General features: G+C 44.9%; 1 protein-coding gene across 1 annotated transcript; it reads right to left on the reverse strand.

Annotated features, from left to right (window-relative positions):
- Positions 1 to 1,859: 1,859 nt before the first annotated feature.
- Positions 1,860 to 8,522, reverse strand: RPUSD4 (RNA pseudouridine synthase D4). The gene is made up of 7 exons (XM_084879583.1): positions 8,295 to 8,522; positions 7,787 to 7,952; positions 7,061 to 7,262; positions 5,888 to 5,978; positions 5,654 to 5,798; positions 3,970 to 4,067; positions 1,860 to 2,941 (listed from the first exon to the last, which is right to left on the reverse strand). Exons 1-7 carry the CDS (start codon positions 8,487 to 8,489, stop codon positions 2,723 to 2,725), a joined length of 1,116 nt encoding a protein of 371 aa, XP_084735709.1. The 5' UTR covers positions 8,490 to 8,522; the 3' UTR covers positions 1,860 to 2,722.
- Positions 8,523 to 22,448: the final 13,926 nt, after the last annotated feature.

The raw sequence follows: 22,448 nt of genomic DNA on the forward strand, positions 1-22,448 counted from the left end.
GGGAAGTTTTCTGTCACTATTTCTTTCAGTATGTTTTGGATATCTTGCTCTCTCTCATCTTCTGGGACCCCCATAATTCTGATGTTGGTTCGCTTGAAGTTGTCCCAGAGGTTTCTTACATTATCTTCAATTTTCTGGATTCTCTTGCCTTCTAGCTTCTGTGGAGGAGTGTCTTCTGGCTCTTTATGTTCCAAATCTTTGACTTGATTCTTGCGATCTTCCCTTCTGTTTTTAGGACTCTGTAAAATATTTTTTATTCCAGACAATGTATTCTTTATTTCTTGTTGATCCCTTATCATTTCTTGATGACTCCTTATTAATTCTAGTTGATTTCTTTTCATATCCTTAGAGGTCTTATCCATCTTTTCTAGGAAATTCTTGAAAAACCTTATAAGTGTAGATTTGAACTCTATATCCAGACGCTTTTTGTCCTCCATTTCTTTCGTTTGTGATTTATTTTATTGTCGCATTTCGCAGTTACAGATGGGACGGGGTTTCAGGGTAGAGCCTGCAGCTTTGGCTTCCGTCAGCCCTGCCCTATGCAGGTCCTTTAGTGCTCGCTGCCGGCGCCTCAGAGAGAAAGGTGCCCTCGATTTTTGCCTGCTGCCAAACAGTCTATGCTCTCCCACAATGAGCCCATCATTCAGTTCAGTTGGAAGTGGAGTTGGAGGTGGCGTTCAGAGCAGTTTGGAGCCCCAGTCTCCTTCCTGTCAGGTCAATCCTGCGGCACAGCCGACCATCCCTTCTCTGTGCGCAGTGTGCGAGCCGCCGGGGCCTCCTTTCGCCGCTCCCTGGGGTTCCGCCTTACAGCCCGGCTCCCTATGCCTGAGCCTGAGTCCCCGGGGTCTGGCCTAGAACTGGGGTTCAGAGCAGTCGGGGGCCCAGCACAGTCGGAGTTTTATCTCCTTTCCGCTAGGGAACGCCCGCCAGGCACTCCGCCTCCCCCTCCTCTCTGGCTCCATCCTCTCATCGCGCCGCGTCTCCATACCTTGGGCTTTTCCAGCTCCTCCGCTCCTCCTTCTGGTTTTCTCTTTGCTTCTTGCTGTAGAATTTCCAGTCAGTCAATCTTCCTGTAGTTCTGGGCAATGTCCGTTTTATATTTTAGTTGTATTTTATTGAAATTGTTGTGTGAGGCTGCGGCTAGGTGTTCACCTGGGCGCAGCCATCTTGGATCCTCCAGTAAATTAATTTTCATTCTGAGACAGAGCCTACTGGGGCCTTATTTTTGGGGGGATCCCTTATATTTCACTCAGAAGGAAACCTGTAAGTAGGTCTTATTTTTGGAGGATGTTTTATTTTCGGGGAAACATGGTAGCAAGTGTTGATAAACTGAACCGTGATACACTGTTGTTGGTAAGGAAAATAGTGCAAATGCTTTGGAAAAATTTGGAATTCTACAAAGTGTTAATCAGCTGAAACTGGTTTGGCTCAATGGATAGAGCGTCAGCCTGCGGACTGAAGGATCCCAGGTTCGATTCTGGTCAAGGGCATGTACCTTGGTTGCGGGCACATCCCCAGTAGGGGGAATGCAAGAGGCAGCTGATTGATGACTCTCTCTTGTCGATGTTCCTCTCTCTCTCCCTTCCTCTTTCTAAGAAATCAATAAAATATATATTTTTTCAAAGTGTTAAGCAAAATTATTGTATGACTAAGAGTTACCATATGGCCCAGCAATTGCACTCCTAGGAGTGTATCAATAAAAATATGCATGTACATAAAAATTTATATTTGGCCCAGCCAGCGTGGCTCAGTGATTGATGTCAACTCATGGACTAGGAGGTCAATGTTCGAATTCCAGTCAGGGCACATATCTGGGTTGTGGGCTCGAATCCCAGTGTGGGGCATGTAGGAGGCAGCTCATTAATGTTTCTCTCTCATTGTTGATATTTCTCTCTCTCTCTCTGAAATTAATAAAAATATTTAATTGCTCACAGCCAATTGACCTGGAGTTTTTTTAATTGCTTTACTTAGCCACATACGGGGACATTTCACATAAACATCTGGATTTCCTGACTGAAAATAATTATAACAGCTGTTCCCACACAGCCACACCCAGATGGAGCTATCCAATGCCCTCTTCAGACGGTGTGTGCCCTCACCACGTGTACACCTGCCCGCGCCACTCCTTCCTGTTATCTGCCTACGTTTTTATCTGCTTCCCTGCTGTCATGCACCCGTCCCAGGTCCCAGGATCACAGGTGAAGCATGGCTCACAGGCTGGAGCTGGAGGGAATCCCTGAATTCTGTGTCTACAAAACCTGAGATGGAAAATGAAGCAGAAGGGCTTGCTCATGGTCCCGCAGTTCCAGGGACTGTGACGGGCTGCTTCTGAAGTTCTCATCTGCCAGTACCAAACACGCGCCTCCCAACCACAGGAGCCTGCCTGGTGGACCAAGAACTTTATTGCTGGGTGAAAAATGCCTGCTCACAGGTTCCGGGCTGCAGTTCTCGGTTCCCAATCAGTGACCCCCACCTGCCTGGTCCTGGGCTCTTGTCCATTTTGGCAGGGAGACTTCCCACGGGCTTTCCCAGGCTGTGGCCCAGGATCAGAAAATACACATCAGTTTCCAGTAAGAGCCCTGAGCAGCTGGAGTCTTTCAGCTCCTCGCTTGGCTCTTCTGGAGGCTGTCCCATAGGAGAAGTTAGCCGCATCCATTCAACAAAGGGAAGAATTCAAGGCCAGTGCGCACTGTCCAGCTATCTCCCCTAAGCTCCCAGGGGCTCAGCTTTGTAGCTCGTCTGGATCCTGACTCGGCAGCTTTAGGCCCAGGCGGCTCACAGAGCGTACAAAGTAGCGAGGGAGACTGCAGACCAGGTTGAGCTCCTCCTTCCTGGACCCCAGGGCAGGCAGGACGAGCTGGCGGGCATGCAGGTGCAGAGGGAGGTGGCGGGCCTTCGCCTGTGGCAGCCCCAGCTTCCGCAGAGTGCCGGCAGACAGCTTCTGCACAAAGAACAGACACCCTGTGAGAGCGGCACCAGCGACAGCGCACCCTTGACCAGATGCATGTGAGAAGCCTGGCATGGAGGCCCCGGACCCAAGCACCCCCGGGAGAGGCAGCATGGCAGCCTCTCGCAGAAGCACGGACAGGAAGGGCTGGGAACCCAGGTGGGAGCACCCCGCCACAGCAGGGAGGCCGGAGTGGTCAGTTCTCTGCCCACCAAGGAATGGCTGGGGCACCAGGACTGGAAGTGCCTAGCACGGCTCTTCAGCAGCATGAACGGTGACTATGAGCCTTCAGAGAGCCCCTTTCCCCACAGCCTCCTAACAAACCAGAAACCTTCCCGGCCAGCGTGGCTCTGTGGTTGAGCGTTCACCTATGAACCAAGAGGTCACGGTCAGATTCCTGGTCAGGGCATATGACTGGGTTGCAAGCTTGATCTCCAGTGTGGGGCATGCAGGAGGCAGCCAATCAATGATTCTCTCTCATCATTGATGTCTCTCTCTTTCTCTCTCTCTCTCCTGCTTCCTTCCTCTCTGAAACCAGTAAAAAATACATATATATTTTAAAAACCCCAAAGTCTGAGACCAATCAAGCAGCAGAAAGGTTTGCTGAGGCCCTGCAGGGGCATGAGGGCAGCAGCAGGCTGCTCCTGTTCTCCCTATGCTGGTAACTGGTGCTGCCGAGTCTGACACCCCTCGGTACGCCCCTCAAGAGCCACATGCAACTCGCAAGCCACGGTTTGCTGCACTGTTGACTAATGAGTTTGCTGACCACTGTCATATACTACCCTTTACCTCTTTGCACACAATATGCCACAATTGCCTAATCCTCACAGCTTCCAACTACATGGTGACATTTAGTCTAGCAATGGTTGGCAAACTTATTAGTCAACAGAGTGGCAAATGCAGCTCGCCAGCCACATGTGGCTCATGAGCCGCAGTTTGCCAACGACTGCACTAGGGGATCACATGGGGAGGCCCAAGTTCTGCCCCATAGTCGGCTGCATTTTGGGTCAAATCTGTGTTACCTGAGGGGCCAACTTATTCCAGTCCGAGTACTTATGATCGCCAAGGATTGGGCAATCCAATCCAAAAGACAGGTGAACACGAAGCTGATGTTTTACTCCTTTAAGAAAAAGAGAGAGAAGACTTGTGAGTGGCTACAGAACAGTGCCACTGGCAGCATCTGCTTCTACTCCATTAACTCAAAGCACAGTAAGCTGGCAAAGCCCCAACTACTGGTACATTCAAGTATAAAGAACAATATAACAACCTATAAGCTATTAGGGAGTAAACATTATAAATACTGTTACACCTGCAATTTCCCCTTCCCCTCATTCCCCTCCCCACCACAGCTAACCATTAGCATCATCCTGGTGTCTATCTCTGCCATGCTTTTTCAAAAAATAGTTTTATTATATAACATAATAGTATTGTTTTACATGTTTTTAACATTTATTTTTTATTGTGACAAAATATATAACATAAAAATTACCCTTTTAAGTGTATAGCTTAGTGGCCATAAGTACATTCATACTGTTGTGCAACCAGCACTACCATCCATCTCAGAAATTTTGCTTTGTCACAAACTATAACTGTACCCATTAAACATCAGCTGGTTTGGCTCAGTGGATGGATCGTCGGTTCTGGACTCAAGGGTCCTAGATTCGATTCCAGTCAGGGGCATATGCAATGCAGTGAAAGGGGTGCTGGAGGCAGCTGATCAATGATTCTCTCTTATCATTGATGTTTCTATCACTCCCTCTCCCTTTCTCTATGAAATTAATAAAAATATATTAAAAATAAAAAATAAATTTTATTTTTAAAAAAATAAATTTTATTTTTTTAAAAATAGCTCCCTATCTCCTTCCCCTCTAGCCCCTGGGACCACCAGCCTATATTAGGTCGAATCTAGGCATCTCATATCACTGGACTCATACAATATTTGCCCTTTTGTGTCTGGCTTATTTTGCTCAGCATAACACCCTCAAGGTCCCTCCTTGCTGCACCACTTGTCAGAATTTTCTCCCTTTTTAAGGCTGTATAATATTCCACTGCGTGGATATACCACATTGCTCATCTATCCATCTGTCAGTGGACATGTGGGATGTTTTCATTTTGGCTACTGTGAATAGTGCTGCTAGGAACATTGGTGTGCAAGCATCTTTTTGAATCCCTGCTTTCAATTCTTTTGGATGTATACCCAGGGATAGAACTGCTGGATCACATGGTAATTCTAAGCGTCATTTTTTTGAGAAACCACCTGGCACTATTTTAAATAACTATAAACAAATTATATCTTTCTGCTACCTACTGTTTCCTTTTGTTGTTTGTTTTTTTGATGTATACTTTTATTGGTTTCCGAGAGGAAGGGAGAGGGAGAGATAGAAACATCAATGAAAGAAAATCACCCATCAGCTGCCTCTTGCATGCCCCACAATGGGTATCGAGCCCACAACCCAGGCATGTGCCCTTGACCGGCAATTGAACCCTGATCTCCTGACTCGTAGGTCGATCTTCACCTGAGCCACGCCGGCCAGACAGCTACCTAGTGTTTTTAACTGTTATCCCTCCTGAAGCTCCCAGGTTTTCCGACAAGTCAGCTGCAATTCCGCCCCCACCATACCAGCTGCTCAGGAGGACAGAGCCCAGCAGCACGGGGCACCCTGTGGGACCGTGGTGCCTCCTGCCGTGGTGTGGCAGTCCCCTCACCAGTGATAGGGTGGAGCTCCAAGAGGGCGGAGGACACGGTGCTGCTCAGCACCTGGTACTCAGTCACAGCCACGTGTGCGCTCCGGTTGGCCCGCACTTTCACCATCTTCCCGTTGTCCATGCGGTAGCTTGGGGACAGCGTCATCTGAAGCCAAAGAAACCCAGATGTGATTCCAATGGACGAGCAGAACGCCCCCCCCGCCCCGACTCCCCCCAGGGAGGTGGCTCACCCACCTTGTGGTGCTTCTGCCCTTGCACCTCCTTCTCCAAGATGGGGATATCCACGACGCCTGCTGAGGGCACAGGGATGCGTACAGTGATGGTCCTGGGGAGATGGCGGAGGACACAGACCCTGCTTAGGCCACAAGAGTGAGTGAGGCATTCGTCGGGTTTGGCTGCTTGCAGGTTTTCACAGCGGACCTGCTGTGGCCCCTTCCTATGATCAGAGGGTCCCAAACTACCTCTTGGTAAAGTGTGTGGCCTGAGAGCTTGATACGATTCTTACATCCTAGCTCTTTTACTCCTCAAGTAATGTAAGTTTATTGCAGAATATTTGGGGAGGGGAAACAGAGAAAAAAATTATATCGATAACATGGTCTTTCATTCCAGCCTTTAAAAATGAGTATGGCCCTAACCGGTTTGGCTCAATGGATAGAGTGTCGGCCTGCGGACTGAAGGGTCCCAGGTTCGATTCCAGTCAAGGGCATGTACCTTGGATGCGGGCACATCCCCAGTAGGGAGTGTGCAGGAGGCAGTTGATCAATGCTTCTCTCTCATTGATGTTTCTAATTCTCTATCCCTCTCCCTTCCTCTCTGTAAAAAATAAATAAATAAATAAATAAATATATATATATATATATATATATATATATATATAAAATATACTTTTAAAAAACAAACTGAGGTAACCTATATGCACTAACATGAAAAGATCCCCAAAACACAGAGTTAGGTGTGTAAAGAAAGTACAATGTACGTTGTACAATGTGATATATATATATATATATATATACACACACACACACACACACACACACACACACACACACACACACATGTTGACACAGGACGGGAAGAATAAAAAGCAAACTGCCCTAAGGGAAGGGACGAAAATGACAGAGTGGATGGATTCTCCAGGAGTTTTGTGCTTTATTTCTGTCATTTGACTGCTTGATCACAGAAATCATGTATTACTTGTATAAATTTTCAATGGTCTTCATGTATAGCCATTATTAGGAGCGACTCGAATGCTCAAAGCACTAAATCTGCTTCCCACACCTTTCCAATGGCCACGGGTCCTAGTACACTGCCTCCTGGTAACAGGAGTGGCCGCTGTATGAATGCATGAATAGAAAAAAGGGATGCCTTCACGCCTACCCCCTCTACCGCTATCGGCTGGCTCCATACCAGTACTTCTTCACCACCTGCCGGGTTCTGAAGAGCTCTTGGACCTGGTGTGCCACCTCCTTGTCCCGAGCCAACACCATGACGCCTGTAGTCTCCTTGTCGAGCCGGTGGCACAGATGCAGGGGCTCTGCCTTGTGGCCATGAAGCACCTTTGCCAGGATAGGTAGGACATCGCTGATGCAGAGCTTGACCCCAGGGCCACCTACGATAGGAAAAGACAGGTTTGAGTGGCCAGGAAAAGCCCCACCAAAGAACTCTGCTTGGGAAAGAAAGCCCTCACTAGATTAACTGTCAACGCTTCCCAGGGCCGTATCCAGGGTCTCCCAACATCCTTATGCCCAGGAGCTTGCTAGAAAGGAACCTCAGGCCCCCAACTCAGACTATCCAACAAAATCTGCATTTTAACAAGATGTCCAGCCCTAGCTGGTTTGGCTCAGTGTACAGACTGTCAGCCTGCAGACTGAAGGGTCCCAGGTTCAATTCCGGTCAAGGGCACATGCCTGGATGAGGCTCGGTCCCCGGTGGGGGCCTGCAGGAGGCAGCCAGTCAATGATTCTCTCTCATCATGTTTCTGTGTCTCTCTCCCTCTTTGAAGTCAATAAAAAATATATTAAAATTTTAAATTATTTTGAATGCAAGGCTGCTGAGAGCCCCCTGAGTGTTGCCCCTAATTGTGGCAGAAAGCAGCAGCGGCCTCCCTCCCTCCCTTTCCCACGTGGTCCTTACCATGCACAGGGATACCATAGGGCTTATTGATGACCACAAGGTCCTTGTCCTGGTGGACAATCCCCCGGCTCAGTGACTTAGCGAGCACGTTGGGGTGGACTCGTTGCAACTGCTGCGTGAACCGCACTAGTTCGTGCACTCTCCGCTGGACCGGGTTTTTGAGCTCCTACGGGGAGAGAAAAAGCGATGGGAACATGCTTGATGGGGAAGATCTTCAAGAAGTCTGGGTGGGTGAGCATCTGGGCAGGGAGAGCATCGCTGTTATCTTTGCAGTAGACTCGCGTCTTCCCCCGAAATTGAGAGGGGGATGCTTAGCATAGAGCCCGCAGGACCCAAGGACCAGCCCCACAGGAAGGCACCGCAAGCTGCAGATCTTTCCCTTCGCTTCCTCTCCATTCTCCACCACCGACCAGGACCTTGACTTGCATTCTCCCAGAGGACCCTCGCCCGCCAGGGAACCCAGAGCGCACTGCCTCTTGGGAATTGAAGTCTTTCCCTCCGGACTCACCGGCTCCTTCTTCGCCTTTTGTTCCTGTTTCTGGGCTCGGAGCTTCTCCGCTAACTGCTGGGCGTCCAGGGGCTTAGAGGCACCAGCAGCGGCGGCGGTACAAAATGGCTTTGGCACGAGACAGAGGAGACTGCCCACACCCTGCCCGGAACCCCGAACCCGGGGGCGCAGCACGCCCCAGCTGGGCGCCGCCATCTTGCCGAGGAGGGAGGGCGAGCCGCGACCCTTCAGACTGAGGGGGGCGGGGCCGTGCGAGTCACGTGGGGTGGAGGGGCGGGGTAAACCCGGGCCGGGTCACGTGGGCGCGCACGCTGAGCGCTCGCGCCGTCCGTTAACCGCAGTTAGAGCGGCGGGCGTGAGGAGAGGACACGTGGGTACGCGGGGAAGTTCGGAGACTCCTCTGGCGTTACTTCCGCGGTGGCAGCATCTTCGTCTCGGAGAGCACGGCCCTGGGAGACCATGTCTCCCCTGAGGGCGACGGTACCGCCAGTTGGCACAGCGGCGTGCTGTTGGCTCTGACCACAAGACCGAGGCTGGGCTTGGGCCTGGGATGGCAGTGAGCCCACCTCTCTCTGCCTGAGATCCCGGGGTGGGTTGATGTGAGGGTCCCTCTCAAGCCAAAAAGCCAGGACCTTTGCACATCCATTGATTCTGGCTGGTCCCGGTCCCTGGGGACCCACCCCACCACCACCAGAGGCAGGAGGGGCTTACTAGGCTGGTCTTACCAACACAGATGGTGCAAACACTCTGAACAGTGTTGTTTTTGTATCAGTATGTTTGTACAGTAATGAATGTATTTATTTCTCAGACTTGGGGCAAGCGAGAGGCAGCCCAGGCTCTGCCGCCACACGCCGTTGCCAGACCGAGCCACTGCAGGGGCTCGTCCAGGGTTGCAAAACAAAGACGAACCTTTAAGCAAATAAGAATCGCAGAGACTCGCTGCATAGCCATACACCTCAGCCTGTGAACGAGCAATCCGGACCCAGACGGCTTTCAGAACCCCACGCAGCCATGCGCGTGCTTCCTGTTAGTCACCACTCGGGGCCGGGCTGCCCTCTAACCCCACCCCATCAGTATCCACTGGACTTGACCGAGTGCAGGAGTGAGATCTGGGCTGGCTGGCTGGGCAAGCAGACCCCAGCCGCCATCCATGCAACCGTCCTGAGCTGGGGTGAAGCCTGGGCAGCTGGAAGGGCAGGGCTCAGGGAAGAGGTCACTGTGTCCGTCCTGTCCCCTGACTTTGGGGACAAAAGCAGAGGCACCAGGCCTCCGGCGAACAAACAAGGGATCTCTGCTCTGCCCCTGAGGGACCAAGGCCTTGCTCTTCCCCAGAGCCACGTTGGGGCAGATGCTATTGAACCTGTGAATCCGATGCCAGGAGAGGGGATGGAGAGGGAACTAACCAGAGCCTCAGTCTGACATTCCAAACGAGGGGGTGGGTATGCACTGTGGGAATTGAGGCTGCCCAGTCCTCCCAGTTTCAGTCACCCCACTTTTTCTACCAGGAACTCCTCCCCCTACCTCACCTTGCTATTTATTGCTGTAATTTATTGACCTCAGAAATGCTGCATAACAGACCTCACTTGGGACAGGGAGGATCTCCAGGCCCCCCCTCTTGGCAGTGCCCTGTGGGGCCAGGTGCTGAGGGGAGCCTCCCTGTACCCTACCCATCACTTGCTTTCCCCCTCCCCACTTGGGGGACCCCAGGTTGGGTACTGGCCCAGTCATAAATACCTCGAGGGGGAGGGAGAAGGATGGGGTTATAACTTTTGTTTATTATTATTTTTTTTAATTTTAAAAAAATATGTTTTATTGATTTTTTACAGAGAGGAAGGGAGAGAGAGAGCTAGAAACGTCGATGAGAGAGAAACATCGACCAGCTGCCTCTTGCACACCCCCTACCGGGGATGTGCCCACAACCAAGGTACATGCCCTTGACTGGAATCGAACCTGGGACCCTTCAGTCCACAGACCGACACTCTACTGCTGAGCCAAACCGGTTTCGACTAGCTGTTTTATTTAATTGGAACTGGAAGAGGGATCATGTCCTTACCTTATGCCCTTCCCAGAAAGGGGGAGGGACACCTGTGATCGCACTCCTGTACTGGCCACCCCTGCTGTCAGTCATCACGTTGAGTTCACTTCCCTCGAGAGTTTGGATAAATTCAGGTCGGAGCTGCAAGTTCGCAGCCCTCACGTGTCATAGAAAAGCAATTCACCTACGACTGATCTCTCCATTCAAAAGTGTGCAGTCTTAATGTACAGTGATGAGAAACTGTTATTTTATGATCTTTTCATTAAAAGCTTGATTGAAAACTAAAAATAAATAAAGTAGAGCTGCTAAGTGCAGAAGAATTTATGCAAATATGGTATCTTGTTTTTTTTAAAGCTATTTTGCCTTCTTCCTCAGTCAGCTAATCCTGCGTTAGGCAGTTTATTCCACTTCTGCAGCAATCTCACATTCTGTTTTTGGTTGACTCATCTGGACTGTATTGTCAGTACAAGGAAGAAAATTCTATTTGTGCTGTTTTCATTATTTAGAGTTCAAAGATGGCATATGTACATATATTTTAAAATTTTATTTATTGGGGTAACATTGGTTAATAAGTTTCCTTTTATAATTTTTTTAAAGCAATAGAGTTTATTGATTTTTCTTTTTTTAAGCGGGAGAGCGAAAGAGAGACATCGATTTGTTTTTTTCACTTATTGCTACATTCATTGGTTGCTTCTTGAGATCAAACCCAAAATCTTGGCGCATCAGGATGATGCTCCAACTAACTGAGCTACCTGGCTATGGCAGGCGTACCACTTTGTAAAATGACACCTGTGGCCTTGATTTTGTGCTCATCACTCCAAGTCTAGTCTCCTTGCATCACCATGTATTTGTCCTTTATCCTCTTCCTCTCTGGCAACCGCTACTTAGAGATTTTGCTATATCATAATATATCAAGTGCCCCCAAAATAACAATATATAGAACTTAATTCATCTTTTTCCTTTTTAAAAAACATTTTTATTGATTTCAGAGAAGAAGGAAGTGGGAGAGAAAGAGAAATATCAATGATGAGAGAGAATCATTGATTGGCTGCCTTCTGCACACCCCTATTGGGGATCAAGCCTGCTACCCAGGCATGTGCCCTGGGATCCTGGGATCCTAAAGCCCACAGGCTGACGCTCTATCCATTGAGCCAAATCGGCTAGGGCCTTAATTCATTTTTAAGGATGTTTCTGATCTATGCAGAAACAAAGCTGCCTTTTTATTTCACAGATATAAATAAGGACTACTTGTGTTTAAATATCACAAATTTAATTAAGTTTAATTAGTGGCATAAGGTTAAGTGCTGGCTTCTCAAACAATGATTTGCTAGTTGCATATTAATCAGCAATTCAGTTTCCCTGAGGAGCAGGAAGTACTTGGACATTGTTTTATGGTTTTAGAGAGTCAGAGAAGCATCAGTGGGAGCTCTGGAGGTGTCCTAGAAAGTGCATTTGTTGGGCCGGGTCAGTGTGGCTCAGTGTGGCTCAGTGTTGAGCATTCACCTATGAACTGGGAGGTCACAGTCTGATCCCTAACAGGGCACGTGTCCGAGAGGCAGGCTCGCAGGAGGCAGCAAATCAATGATTCTCTCTCATTATTGATTTTTCTATCTCTCTTTTTTTTCTCTGAGATCAATAAAAATATATTACTAAAAAAAAAAAAAAAAAAAAAAAAAAAAAAAGTGCAGTTGGGAGCCAGAGATCTGGGAATTGGCACCAGTTCAGCTGCTTGTGAACTTAAATAATTTGGGCTTCAGTTTTTTGTCTTTTAAAAGGAGATCCTTACAGCTCTAAGCTTCATTCTATAAAGTTTTTCCACTGACATTTAAGGACTTCTCTTAACAAGTGGAATTTATTTCAGACTTATCTTTAGTACATTTAGTATTGGCCTAGGGAACCATGATTGCTCTTTACCCCAGAATTTAAAGTTATGCCAGTGAGCTAACATTTATATTTGGAGGTTACTTTATTGAGGGTTGTTGGAATACACCTTAAGATTTCCTAAGTGGGGCATGACAGAGGGAGCGCAGACAGAAAAAAAAATATATGAGAGCCCTGGCCTGGTAGCTGTTGGTTACAGCATCGTTCTGATATGCCAAGGTGGTGGGTTCGATCCCTAGTCAGGACACATACAATGAATGCATAAATAAGTGGGACAACAAATCCATGTCTCCATATCTTTCTCTCCCCAAAAATAAATAAATAAAAGAATATTAGAAATCAGTAGTATGGACCTATATCATGGCTGTTAGTGCTTTTTTCTATACCAGCATTTTAAAGAAGTCCTGTTGTACTGATTCTGTTACCCCTACATATTTTTAATCTTTTGATTGATGATCAAAGCAGGTCTGGATTAACCCAGTACTTCCTGAACTTTTTCATATCATGACACATGTGGAAATAATTGTTGCTTCAAACAGGAAAACTGGAGGCAGCCCACAGAAGACAGCTGGCCTGGAAGCGGTGGCTGTGCCCAGTCCCCACATGACCAACCTCAGCCAGTTTCTTCATATGAGCAGAGGCATTAATAATCCGTACCTCGTAAGATGGCTTTGACGAGACATGAGATAAATATACATGGTATCCAGATACTCAAAGTATTAATAGCATTCCATGATTATAAGTTAAGATAATTACATTAGAGCATTTTCAAGACTGTAAAGAGCTGTGTATTTTATGGCATTTACATAAATGAAGATGACCAAGGTATCATATGGGAAAAGAAATATACACTGGCAGGGTGAACATGGAGACGATGCTTCCAGAACATGAATAGTGGATACTCACAAAGTTCACAGTAAAAAGCCAGAGGATATCAGGATCCTAGAGAAATTCTAGAAGGTATTTGCAACCTATAGTTGCCTAAGTTGAATAAACCTTTGATTACTTGAAAATTTAAATAGGAAATTATCGATGTGGATTGTTGTGTTTTTATTGTTAATGATTGAAACATTCTCTGTTGGCTCTAAGGATCCTGTTAATTTAATGAAAAGAATTTCCAGAGCTGGTACAAGGAGAGCTGAGCTGTCAGCTGATTTAGAAAACCAGATACACACTGAGTTTACTGGTCCCAGTATTCGCTAAGACTGTGCTGTGGTACCAAGCAAACGGAAGGTCCTTCCAGAAAAAAGTGACTGGGTTTTTTTCCTAGGCATTGTAGTGTGTATGTTGGGTTAACTCACTAGTCAGCATTTCCCCAACTAGCTTGATGGTAAGATTCATTTGAGGTCCTTCTAAATGTGCAGAGCACTCCTCTAGAAATGTTGAATCCGTAAATTCTGAGAGGGCCCAGGGATCAGTTTCCCTTGGTCTTTCCTGCCTAGCAAGCACTCTGGGGGCCTGGGCTAAAAGTTCTCTTGTTTATGAATACACCATACAAAAGGTAAGGTTGCTTGAAAATGTAGAGAGAAACATGGCAAATTTTATTTATTTATTTATTTATTTATTTATTTATTTATTTATTTATTTTAAAGTTGTTATGGAATACCAGAGATTTTTTTTTTTAAATATATTTTATTGATTTTGTACAGAGAGGAAGGGAGAGAGATAGAGAGTTAGAAACATCGATGAGAGAGAGTCATCGATCAGCTGCCTCTTGCACACCCCCTACTGGGGATATGCCTGCAACCAAGGTACATGCCCTTGACCGGAATCGAACCCGGGACCCTTCAGTCCCCAATCCGATGCTTTATCCATTGAGCCAAATCGGTTTCGGCGAAACATGGCAAATTTTAAATGTTGCCGTTTTCCCTTTTTTTTTTTAGTTAGTCCTCACCCGAGGGTATTTTTCCACTGACTCAGAGAGAGTGGAAGGGACGGGGAAGGACATAGAGAGAGAAATATCTATGTGAGAGACACCTTGATTGATTGAGTGCTTCCTGCATGCACCAGGGATGAGCCTGCAACCTAGGTATGTGCCCTTGACGGGAATCAAACCCAGGACCCTTCAGTCCCCAGGCCAATCCTCTATCCACTGAGCCAAATAAGCTAGGGCTTTCCTTTTTTTAATTTAGTTTTTATCAAAATAATTCATGTATATGTTATAAAGTCAGATAGTATTAAAAAGGAAAAAAAACATGCTCTCCATTTTCCTCATCTCAGTCTCATTTCTTAGAGGCAATTGTTCAATTATTTCATTCTTCAAGTGTTACCCTCATATTTCACTATCATTTGCTGTGTTATTATTTCTCGTCTTTCCCCCTAGTGTTTGGCTTGTTGATTTCTGGCTGTGGTAGATTAGGACTTCATTCTTCCACTCCCCCATTTTCCACATCCTCCACTCCTGTCACAGCTACATTGTAATTTTTCATTAAAACAAGCAGTTTTCCTGTGTTTATATCTCTGCCAAGTATCATTCAACCATTGAGAAAGGTGACCTATCTCAGCTCTGCTCTTCCTTGTGTTGGGTTTACCTTTGCCTGCTTTTCTCATACATCTACTGTTGTTTTTCCCCCAACACTTAAAATATTTGTCCCATTCTTATCAGTAACCTTTCCATTTATTTACTTATTTATTTATTTATTTAAATATATTTTATTGATTTTTCACAGAGAGGAAGAGAGAGGGATAGAGAGTTAGAAACATCGATGAGAGAGAATCATCGATCAGCTGCCTCCTGCACACCCCCTACCGGGGATGTGCCCGCAACCAAGGTACATGCCCTTGCCCGGAATCAAACCCGGGACCCCTCAGTCCGCAGGCCGACGCTCTATCCACTGAGCCAAACCGGTCCCGGCTCCATTTTTATTTTTTATTGGAGCTTTGCATCTTCCTACTCCTCCTCTCTCGACTCTTTTTCTATCAGGAACTACTGCCCAAATACAGTTCAGGAACTGCCCTTCACTCTCCTGAGCTGGCACCAGGCCGTCCCACTTCTTGGCATACACCCGTATTTACTAAGAAGTATTTGAGTAACTTCATCTTCCCCTAGACTTGCTTGATTGTTTGGAACTGTTACAGAATTCTAGGTGGGAAACAATTTTCCCTCCGAATTTTGAAGGCATTATGTACTGCCTGGTATCTGTAATAGAAGCACAGGGATTCAGATCCATTTTATGTGACCTTATTTTGTTTGTTTTTTTCTTTTCTTCCTCGCTGGAAGCTTTGGGCGTATTCTCTCTGTCCCTGGTGCTAGGGAATATGATGTACCATGGTGTGGTCTTGCCTCATTTATTGTTCTGGGTACTCAGTGGATCCTGTCATTCTTAGAAATATGTGTCTTCGGTTCTGGGACATTTTCTTACATTATTTCTCTGATTTTTCACCCCATATTTTCTTTTCCTTTGGTCCTTTTTCATAATATCTATTTTTATTACATGGACATGTAATAAAAGAAAGCCTATTACAGTGTCTTAGTTTTCTGCTCCAACATTTACAGGGAACTCATACAACTTAACAAAAGGAAGATAAACAATCCAATCCAAAAATGGGAAAAGGACCTAAATAGATACTTTTGAAAGCGGACACACAGTGCCAGTACCCTATGTTGGACTCCCAGTTGTGAGTGTCCCTCCCATGTCCCATGTGGTTTAGGGTACAGGTTCACGGGAGGAGGCCACACACAAATGAAAGAGACTAGACAAGAAAATATTAATTTGGGAATTGGGGGCCCGGTGGAAGCCCAAGAGAGGACTCTGCTTTGCTCTGGCCTTGAGCTCCCTTATTCAGGTTTGGGATCCACCTATAGCCCTTAGGCAGGCAATTTCCAGTAACAGGCAAACTATCTTATCAGTAAGGATTTACATGAGACTAAAAGGTGGAAGCTGCTTCAGCTACCATTGTCTCCACTAAACAGTGGGTGTGTGGCTCTGACTCTTGCCAGAGCCTCAAGGTTGACCAGCATTCCGGGTTCCTTGTCCACCTCTTTCTGCTAGTAGAGGCAACGGGCAGCTTCCAACATCTCCTCTCTTTCTTTTCCTTAAAAAATCTTGCATCTGCAGACTAGAAATAAACATATGAGAGCAAAAATGAGACAAGCAATAGTGGTTATGCTGAAAAGCAAATGAATTAGTCTGTAGTAAGTTTCTTTCTGGGCTAACAGTTCTTTAGTCCCAATTTCAATGTCAAACAGTTCCTTATTTGTACATGTCAGCAATGATATTTCAGTCCTGAATGGTGGACAAATGGTGGCAATGCAGGTCCGACCTTCTCTGACTTGGTCCTGGGCAACCTGCAGCGACACACAGCTGCTGACTGCTAGTATGGCTAGTATGGCAAGGCGTCTTCACTATCTATTTCTGGACTGTTTCTCCTCTGTCTCATGGGCCACTGCTATGTCTGTGGCTGGAGCAATCTGGTCAGTTTCTCTCTGGGATCTGTTGTTGCAGGAATCCACATGGTTTTGGAGTTTTCTGGAAATATACAAACATATTATCTGCCAAAGGTTAGTAAAGGAATCTTTTCTATAAATTTGACTTAGGATCCTTTTTCATTTTTGCCCAAACAGTTTTCCTTTAGCTTATTTTGACAGCATGTAAGTTTTCATGGGTGTCCTGTTATCAGTATTACAAATGAAAATTAATCTTTAAAATAAAAAAATTTCTTGAGGTAATTTACTTATAGGATTATTTTAATTCTTTATCTTTTTATGTGGTGTTTCTCCTTTTTCCACGTCCTGCATGGAAAAACGAAAGGTTCCTGAGGGGAGGAGCTGGGGATTAAGAAATTAGAGAAAGAAAGAGAGAAGAGGCAGAAATAGATTCATAAAGCTGGGAGCTAGGTGGGTGCCATCTCTCTGATGGAGTCACACTCACCACAGACAACACAGCATATTTATTGGCTTCCAAAGGGCAGTTTAAGGTCAAAAGGAGTTTCGGGTGTGCCCAGATCCTATTCATCAAAATCTGGGTAAGTTCCTTATTTTTTGGTACAAGATTTAGCATATCAAGACCTGGGTGAGTCAAGATCCTATTTGTTCCTCATTCCAAGCACATGGATTAAGAAATCAGTACTGATAACAGGATTCTGCCAGTGCCCTCGGGCTCAGCTGATAAGAATGAAAAGAATGTCCATGTGCCTTCTCCAGCAGCTCTCTACATTTTTAACTAAATCTTTATTGTTCATATTATTACAAATGTTCCTCATTTTTTCCCCCCTCCATTGCTCCCCTCCCCCAGGTTCTCACCCCACCCTCTGCCCTTTCCCCACCCCTCATTGTCCTCATCCATAGGTGCGCAGTTTATGTTCAGTCTCTTCCCGCACCCCCACTCCCCTTTTCCCCAAGAATGATCAGTTCACTCCCCTTCCATACCTCTGATGCTATTATATTCACCAGTTAATATTGTTTATCAGATTTAAAAAAATATATATTTTATTGATATTTTACAAAGAGGAAGGGAGAGAGATAGAGAGCCAGAAACGTCGATGAGAGAAAAACATGGACCAACCGCCTCCTGCACAACCCCCACCGGGGGGATGTGCCCACAACCAATGTACATGCCCTTGACCAGAATCGAACCTGGGACCTTTCAGTCTGCAGACCGACGCTCTACCACTGAGCCAAACCAGTTTTAGCTGTTCATCAGATTTTTTAATTCCCTTGGTTTTTAGATTCACTTGTTGATAGTTACGTATTTGTTGTTCATAATTTTTATCTTTATCTTCTTCCTCTTCCTAAAGAACCTCCTTCAGCAATTCATATAATTCTGGTTTGGCAGTGATGAACTCCTTTAGCTAGTTTTTATTTGTGAAGCTCTTTATCTGGCCTTAGATTGTGAGTGATAGCTTTGCTGGGTAGAGTATTTTTGTCTGTAGGTTCTTGCTATTCATCACCTTGAATATTTCTTGCCATTCCCATCTGGCCTGCATGGTTTCTGTTGAGAAATCAACTGACAATCGTATGGGTGCTCCTTTATAGGTAAATACCTGCTTTTCTCTTGCTGCTTTTAATAGTCTCTCTTTGTCTTTTGCTCTTGGAATTTTAATTATGATGTGTCTTGGTGTGGTCCTCTTTGGATTCCTTTTGTTTGGGGTTCTGTTCTTGAAAGTCTAATTCTTTCACCAGGTGGGGGAAGTTTTCTGTCACTATTTCTTTCAGTATGTTTTCGGTATCTTGCTCTCTCTCTTCTTCTGGGACCCCCATAATCCTGATGTTGGTTTGCTTGAAGTTGTCCCAGAGGTTTCTTACATTATCTTCAACTTCCTGGATTCTCTTGTCTTCTTGCTTTTGCAGAGGAGTGTCTTCTGGCTCTTTATGTTTCAAATCTTTGACTTGATTCTTGCGAACTTCCATCCTGTTTTTAGGGCTCTGTATAATATTTTTTATTTCAGACAATGTATTCTTTATTTCTAGTTGATCCCTTTTTATTTCTAGTTGATCCCTTTTCATATCCTCATAGGTCTCATTTATTTTATCGCCCTTTCCTAGGAAATTCTTGAAAAACCTTATAAGCGTGGTTTTGAACTCTATATCCAGTTGCTTTTTGTCCTCCATTTCTTTCGTTTGTGATCTGTTTCCTTGTCTCGTCATTTTCACGCTTACTAAGGGTGGCTTTGTGTGCTAAGGTGTCCTATATGGTTCAGTGGTTCAGTCTCCCAGTTACCTGAGGTGGACCCTCTTGGTGCACCCCTTTGTGGACTGTGTGTACAGCCTTATTGTAGTTAATTCTTGCTTGTTTTGGGTATCACTTGGGAGAACTGACCTCCAGGCCAATTGGCTGTGAGGATCAGCTGTGTCTATGCCAGGAGACAACCTTATTCTAATAGACTTGGAAAATTGCAAAAGTTTCTGTGCTCAGCTTGGATGGGGCGGAGTTTCAGGGTGGAGCCTACAGCCTTGGCTTCCCCTCATTCCACCCTATAAGGTTCCTGAGTCTCAGTGTTCCTCAGTGTCCTTCGATACTTGCTGCAAGTACCTCTGAGAGAAAGGTGCCCTCGAGTTTCGCCCACTACCAAACTGTCTAGGCTCTCACCCAATGAGCTCGGAACTTGGGTTCAGTGCAGTTGGAAGTGGGGTTGGAAGTGGGGTTTAGAGAAGTCTGGAGCTTTTGTCTCCTTCCCGCTAGGGCAATCCAGTGGAACAGTCAACAGTCTGTTCTCTGCGCACAATGTGCGCGCCTCTGGGACTGCCTTTCGCCGCTCCCCTGAGTTTCCGCTTTACAGCCCAGACTCCCTCCATATGAGCCTGGGACTCAGGGTCTGGCCTAGAACTGGGGCTCAGTGCAGTCAGAACTGGGGCTCAGCACAGTCCATAGCTTTTGTCTCCTTCTCACTAGGGCAATCCAGCGACACAGTCAACAGTCTGTCCTCTGCGTGTAATGTGCGTGCCTCCGGGACTGCCTTTTGCCGCTCCCCTGGGTTTCCGCCTCACAGCCCAGACTCCCTCTGTTTGGGCCTGGGTCCCCAGGGTCTCATCCAGAACTGGGGTTCAGTACTGTTGGAACTGGGCTTCAGCACATTCTGGAGCTTTTATCTCCTTCCCGCTAGGGAATGCCAGCCAGGCACTCGGCCGCCCCTCCTCTCCGTGCACCGTGTCTCTGTACCTTAGGCTTTTACAGCTCCTCTTCTTTTCCTTCTGGGTTTCTCTTTCCTTCTAGTTGTAGAATTTCTAGTCAACTTTCCTATAGTTCTGGATAATGTCCATTTTGTATTTTAGTTGTATTTTTTTGAAATTTTTGTGTGAGGCTGCAGTTAGGTGTTTACCTATGCCGCTATCTTGGTTTCCCCCCCAGGATTATTTTCTTATAAGATATTATATTTTTCCACTACTCCCCCCTTTTTTTATTTCAATATTAGGAGGCTTTTTGAAAATTTACAGTGCAGTCTTGATAACTTTTAATTTTAATTTGTGCACAGAAATATGACTACTTTGGATACATTGCATGTTAAGCAATTTTACTATGAGATGAACTATCAATAAAAATTTTAGTTAATACTTCAGGAACAGTTTTTTTGTCCAATACAATTAAGTTTTCATGAATATTCATTTATTTCAATTAGCCAATTTAAATTACTTGAAATAAGGTTTATCTTTTAACTTTACTTCTCCTGGTTATGGACAATAACTGACATTAGTTGCAATTAGTCTTTGAGTAACTTAACATAAACTTCATTAGGGAGGAAAAACATAAATTATTCACTTCAGTTTATCAGGTCAAATATATTGACTTTTAATTACAGTTCTTAAAATGTTTGAAAGAAACCTCTCTTAATTTCCTTTCAAAATAGTTCTCAGACTACAAAAACTATTACTTAAAAATCTTTGTCTTTCTTTACACTAAGTAACTTACAGGGCTACTGCTTAATACTGGCTTGTATTGCCTAATCACTAGCTATATTACAAGTAACTTTACCATTATTTTACTGTCAAATTTAATATTTTAACAACAATCTTAGTTTACATTATAAGTATTAGTGGGAGAGATTTAAAAAATTTTAAATGTCTCCTTTTTGTTAAATTTATAATTATTTATAATTATAGACATTTAAAATTTTTAATTATATTTTTAGAGTATCCCCTTTAGCTAATTTACATATACAGAGGAATCATGGGAGGTCTCAGTAACTTTCTTAGAAAACTTAATCAAATTGCTTACAAAGACATTGGCTTATTCAAAGGGAAGGTTTGGCCTTTGCTATTTCAAGATGGCAGCCCCTAGGGGGAGTGGCAATCCATGTGGCCAACATGGCAGCTGCCAAGTCAGACAGTCCAAAATGGTGACTGTCTACACCAGTGATTCCCAAAGTGGTCTATATCGACCCCCAGGGGTCTATGACAACTTGCAAGGGGTCTACGTCAGCAAAAAAAAAAATTTGGGGGTCCATGAAATGAAAATGGGGGTCCACGATAGTGGATCTCAACATACACTGATAGTACCTATTTACTTACATCATATTATCTTATAATATAAAAACATATAGATTATTTATAAAAGTACCTATGAAGTAAAAAATTTATTATATATGTTTATAAAATTGTGTAAGTTGTAGGATAAAAACCTGCACATAATGATAAACCAGTATCATCTTGTTACAAGCATACGCGCAGTAAACATTCTTGCCAATTTTTGTCTCAAAGCTTTGCGAACTTGCACCGACTTGTTCAATTCATCACTCTATAAATATGAATGTGAGAAAAATACGTTCATTCGTTTCCTGAATCTTGAATAGGAAAGTGCTGAGAAAATATTTAAAAAAATATAAACTGGTAGTTTATCATACAAATTATAGTGAATCAGTGTTATTTTGTTTGAGAATGCCGGAGAAAAGTAGGTACATTATTTTTTATTAAATTTTAACACTAAACTTCACTACAGTTAGAAATTTACAAAAAAATCAATATCAGGTAAGTAGGGGGTCTACCCAAAACCGAAAAACATGGCAAGGGGTCTACAGCACAAACAAGTTTGGGAACCTCTGGTCTACACTGTTCTTTCACAGAAAAGATGGTTTGTGTTATGGGGCGACCCGCAAGAGACGACTACCAGAGACAGAGATCAAAATTTATGAGCCTTTAATAAATTGGCCAGTGACTGCAGTTCCAGCACTCTACTGAGTAAAGGCCGAACTGCAGTGCAGATTATAGGTGTTATAGCAAATTTATACTCAGAAACCACAAAAACCACAAGAGGAAGTTAGGACATTTTCAATGACAATCCAAAGGTTACAAAAGTTATTTCAGCTGTTTCCAAGAAACTTGGGGCACAGGTGCAATGCCTGGACACGCTTGGCCAGAGCTTGAATCTCTAACTCCCTCTAAACTCCAACCAACCCATTGTTCAGTGACCTACTCTACCTCCCTCTGTCCTAAGGCATCCTGTCTCCAGGCAATGGAGGAGCTGTACAATGTTTGCAGCCCAGAACATTCCCTACTGGTCTTTACTGTGAATCAATTAGTTGATTCAGATTCCTTCTCTCCTTCTCCGGGGATTCACTGGTAATGGGTGTGGAGGACTATGAGCTTTATAGCCTGTATTCTACTTTGGATGAAGTTTATTAAGCATTTGGCAAAGCATGGGCCATACAGTAAAATGAGGAGCAGGAGGACCAGAGGTCCAGCTATGGCTGACAAGAGGGTAGTCAGCCAGCTATGGTGACCAAGTGAACAAGTTTTCATACCAATTTCCTTCGGCCCTTCTCCTTTCTTCCCGATCTAAGAGGAGTTTCCTAAGCTGACTTAGATT

The sequence above is a fragment of the Pipistrellus hanaki genome (genome assembly GCF_964339955.1).
Source record: "Pipistrellus hanaki genome assembly, chromosome: 3".
In the NCBI taxonomy this organism is placed as follows: domain Eukaryota; kingdom Metazoa; phylum Chordata; class Mammalia; order Chiroptera; family Vespertilionidae; genus Pipistrellus; species Pipistrellus hanaki.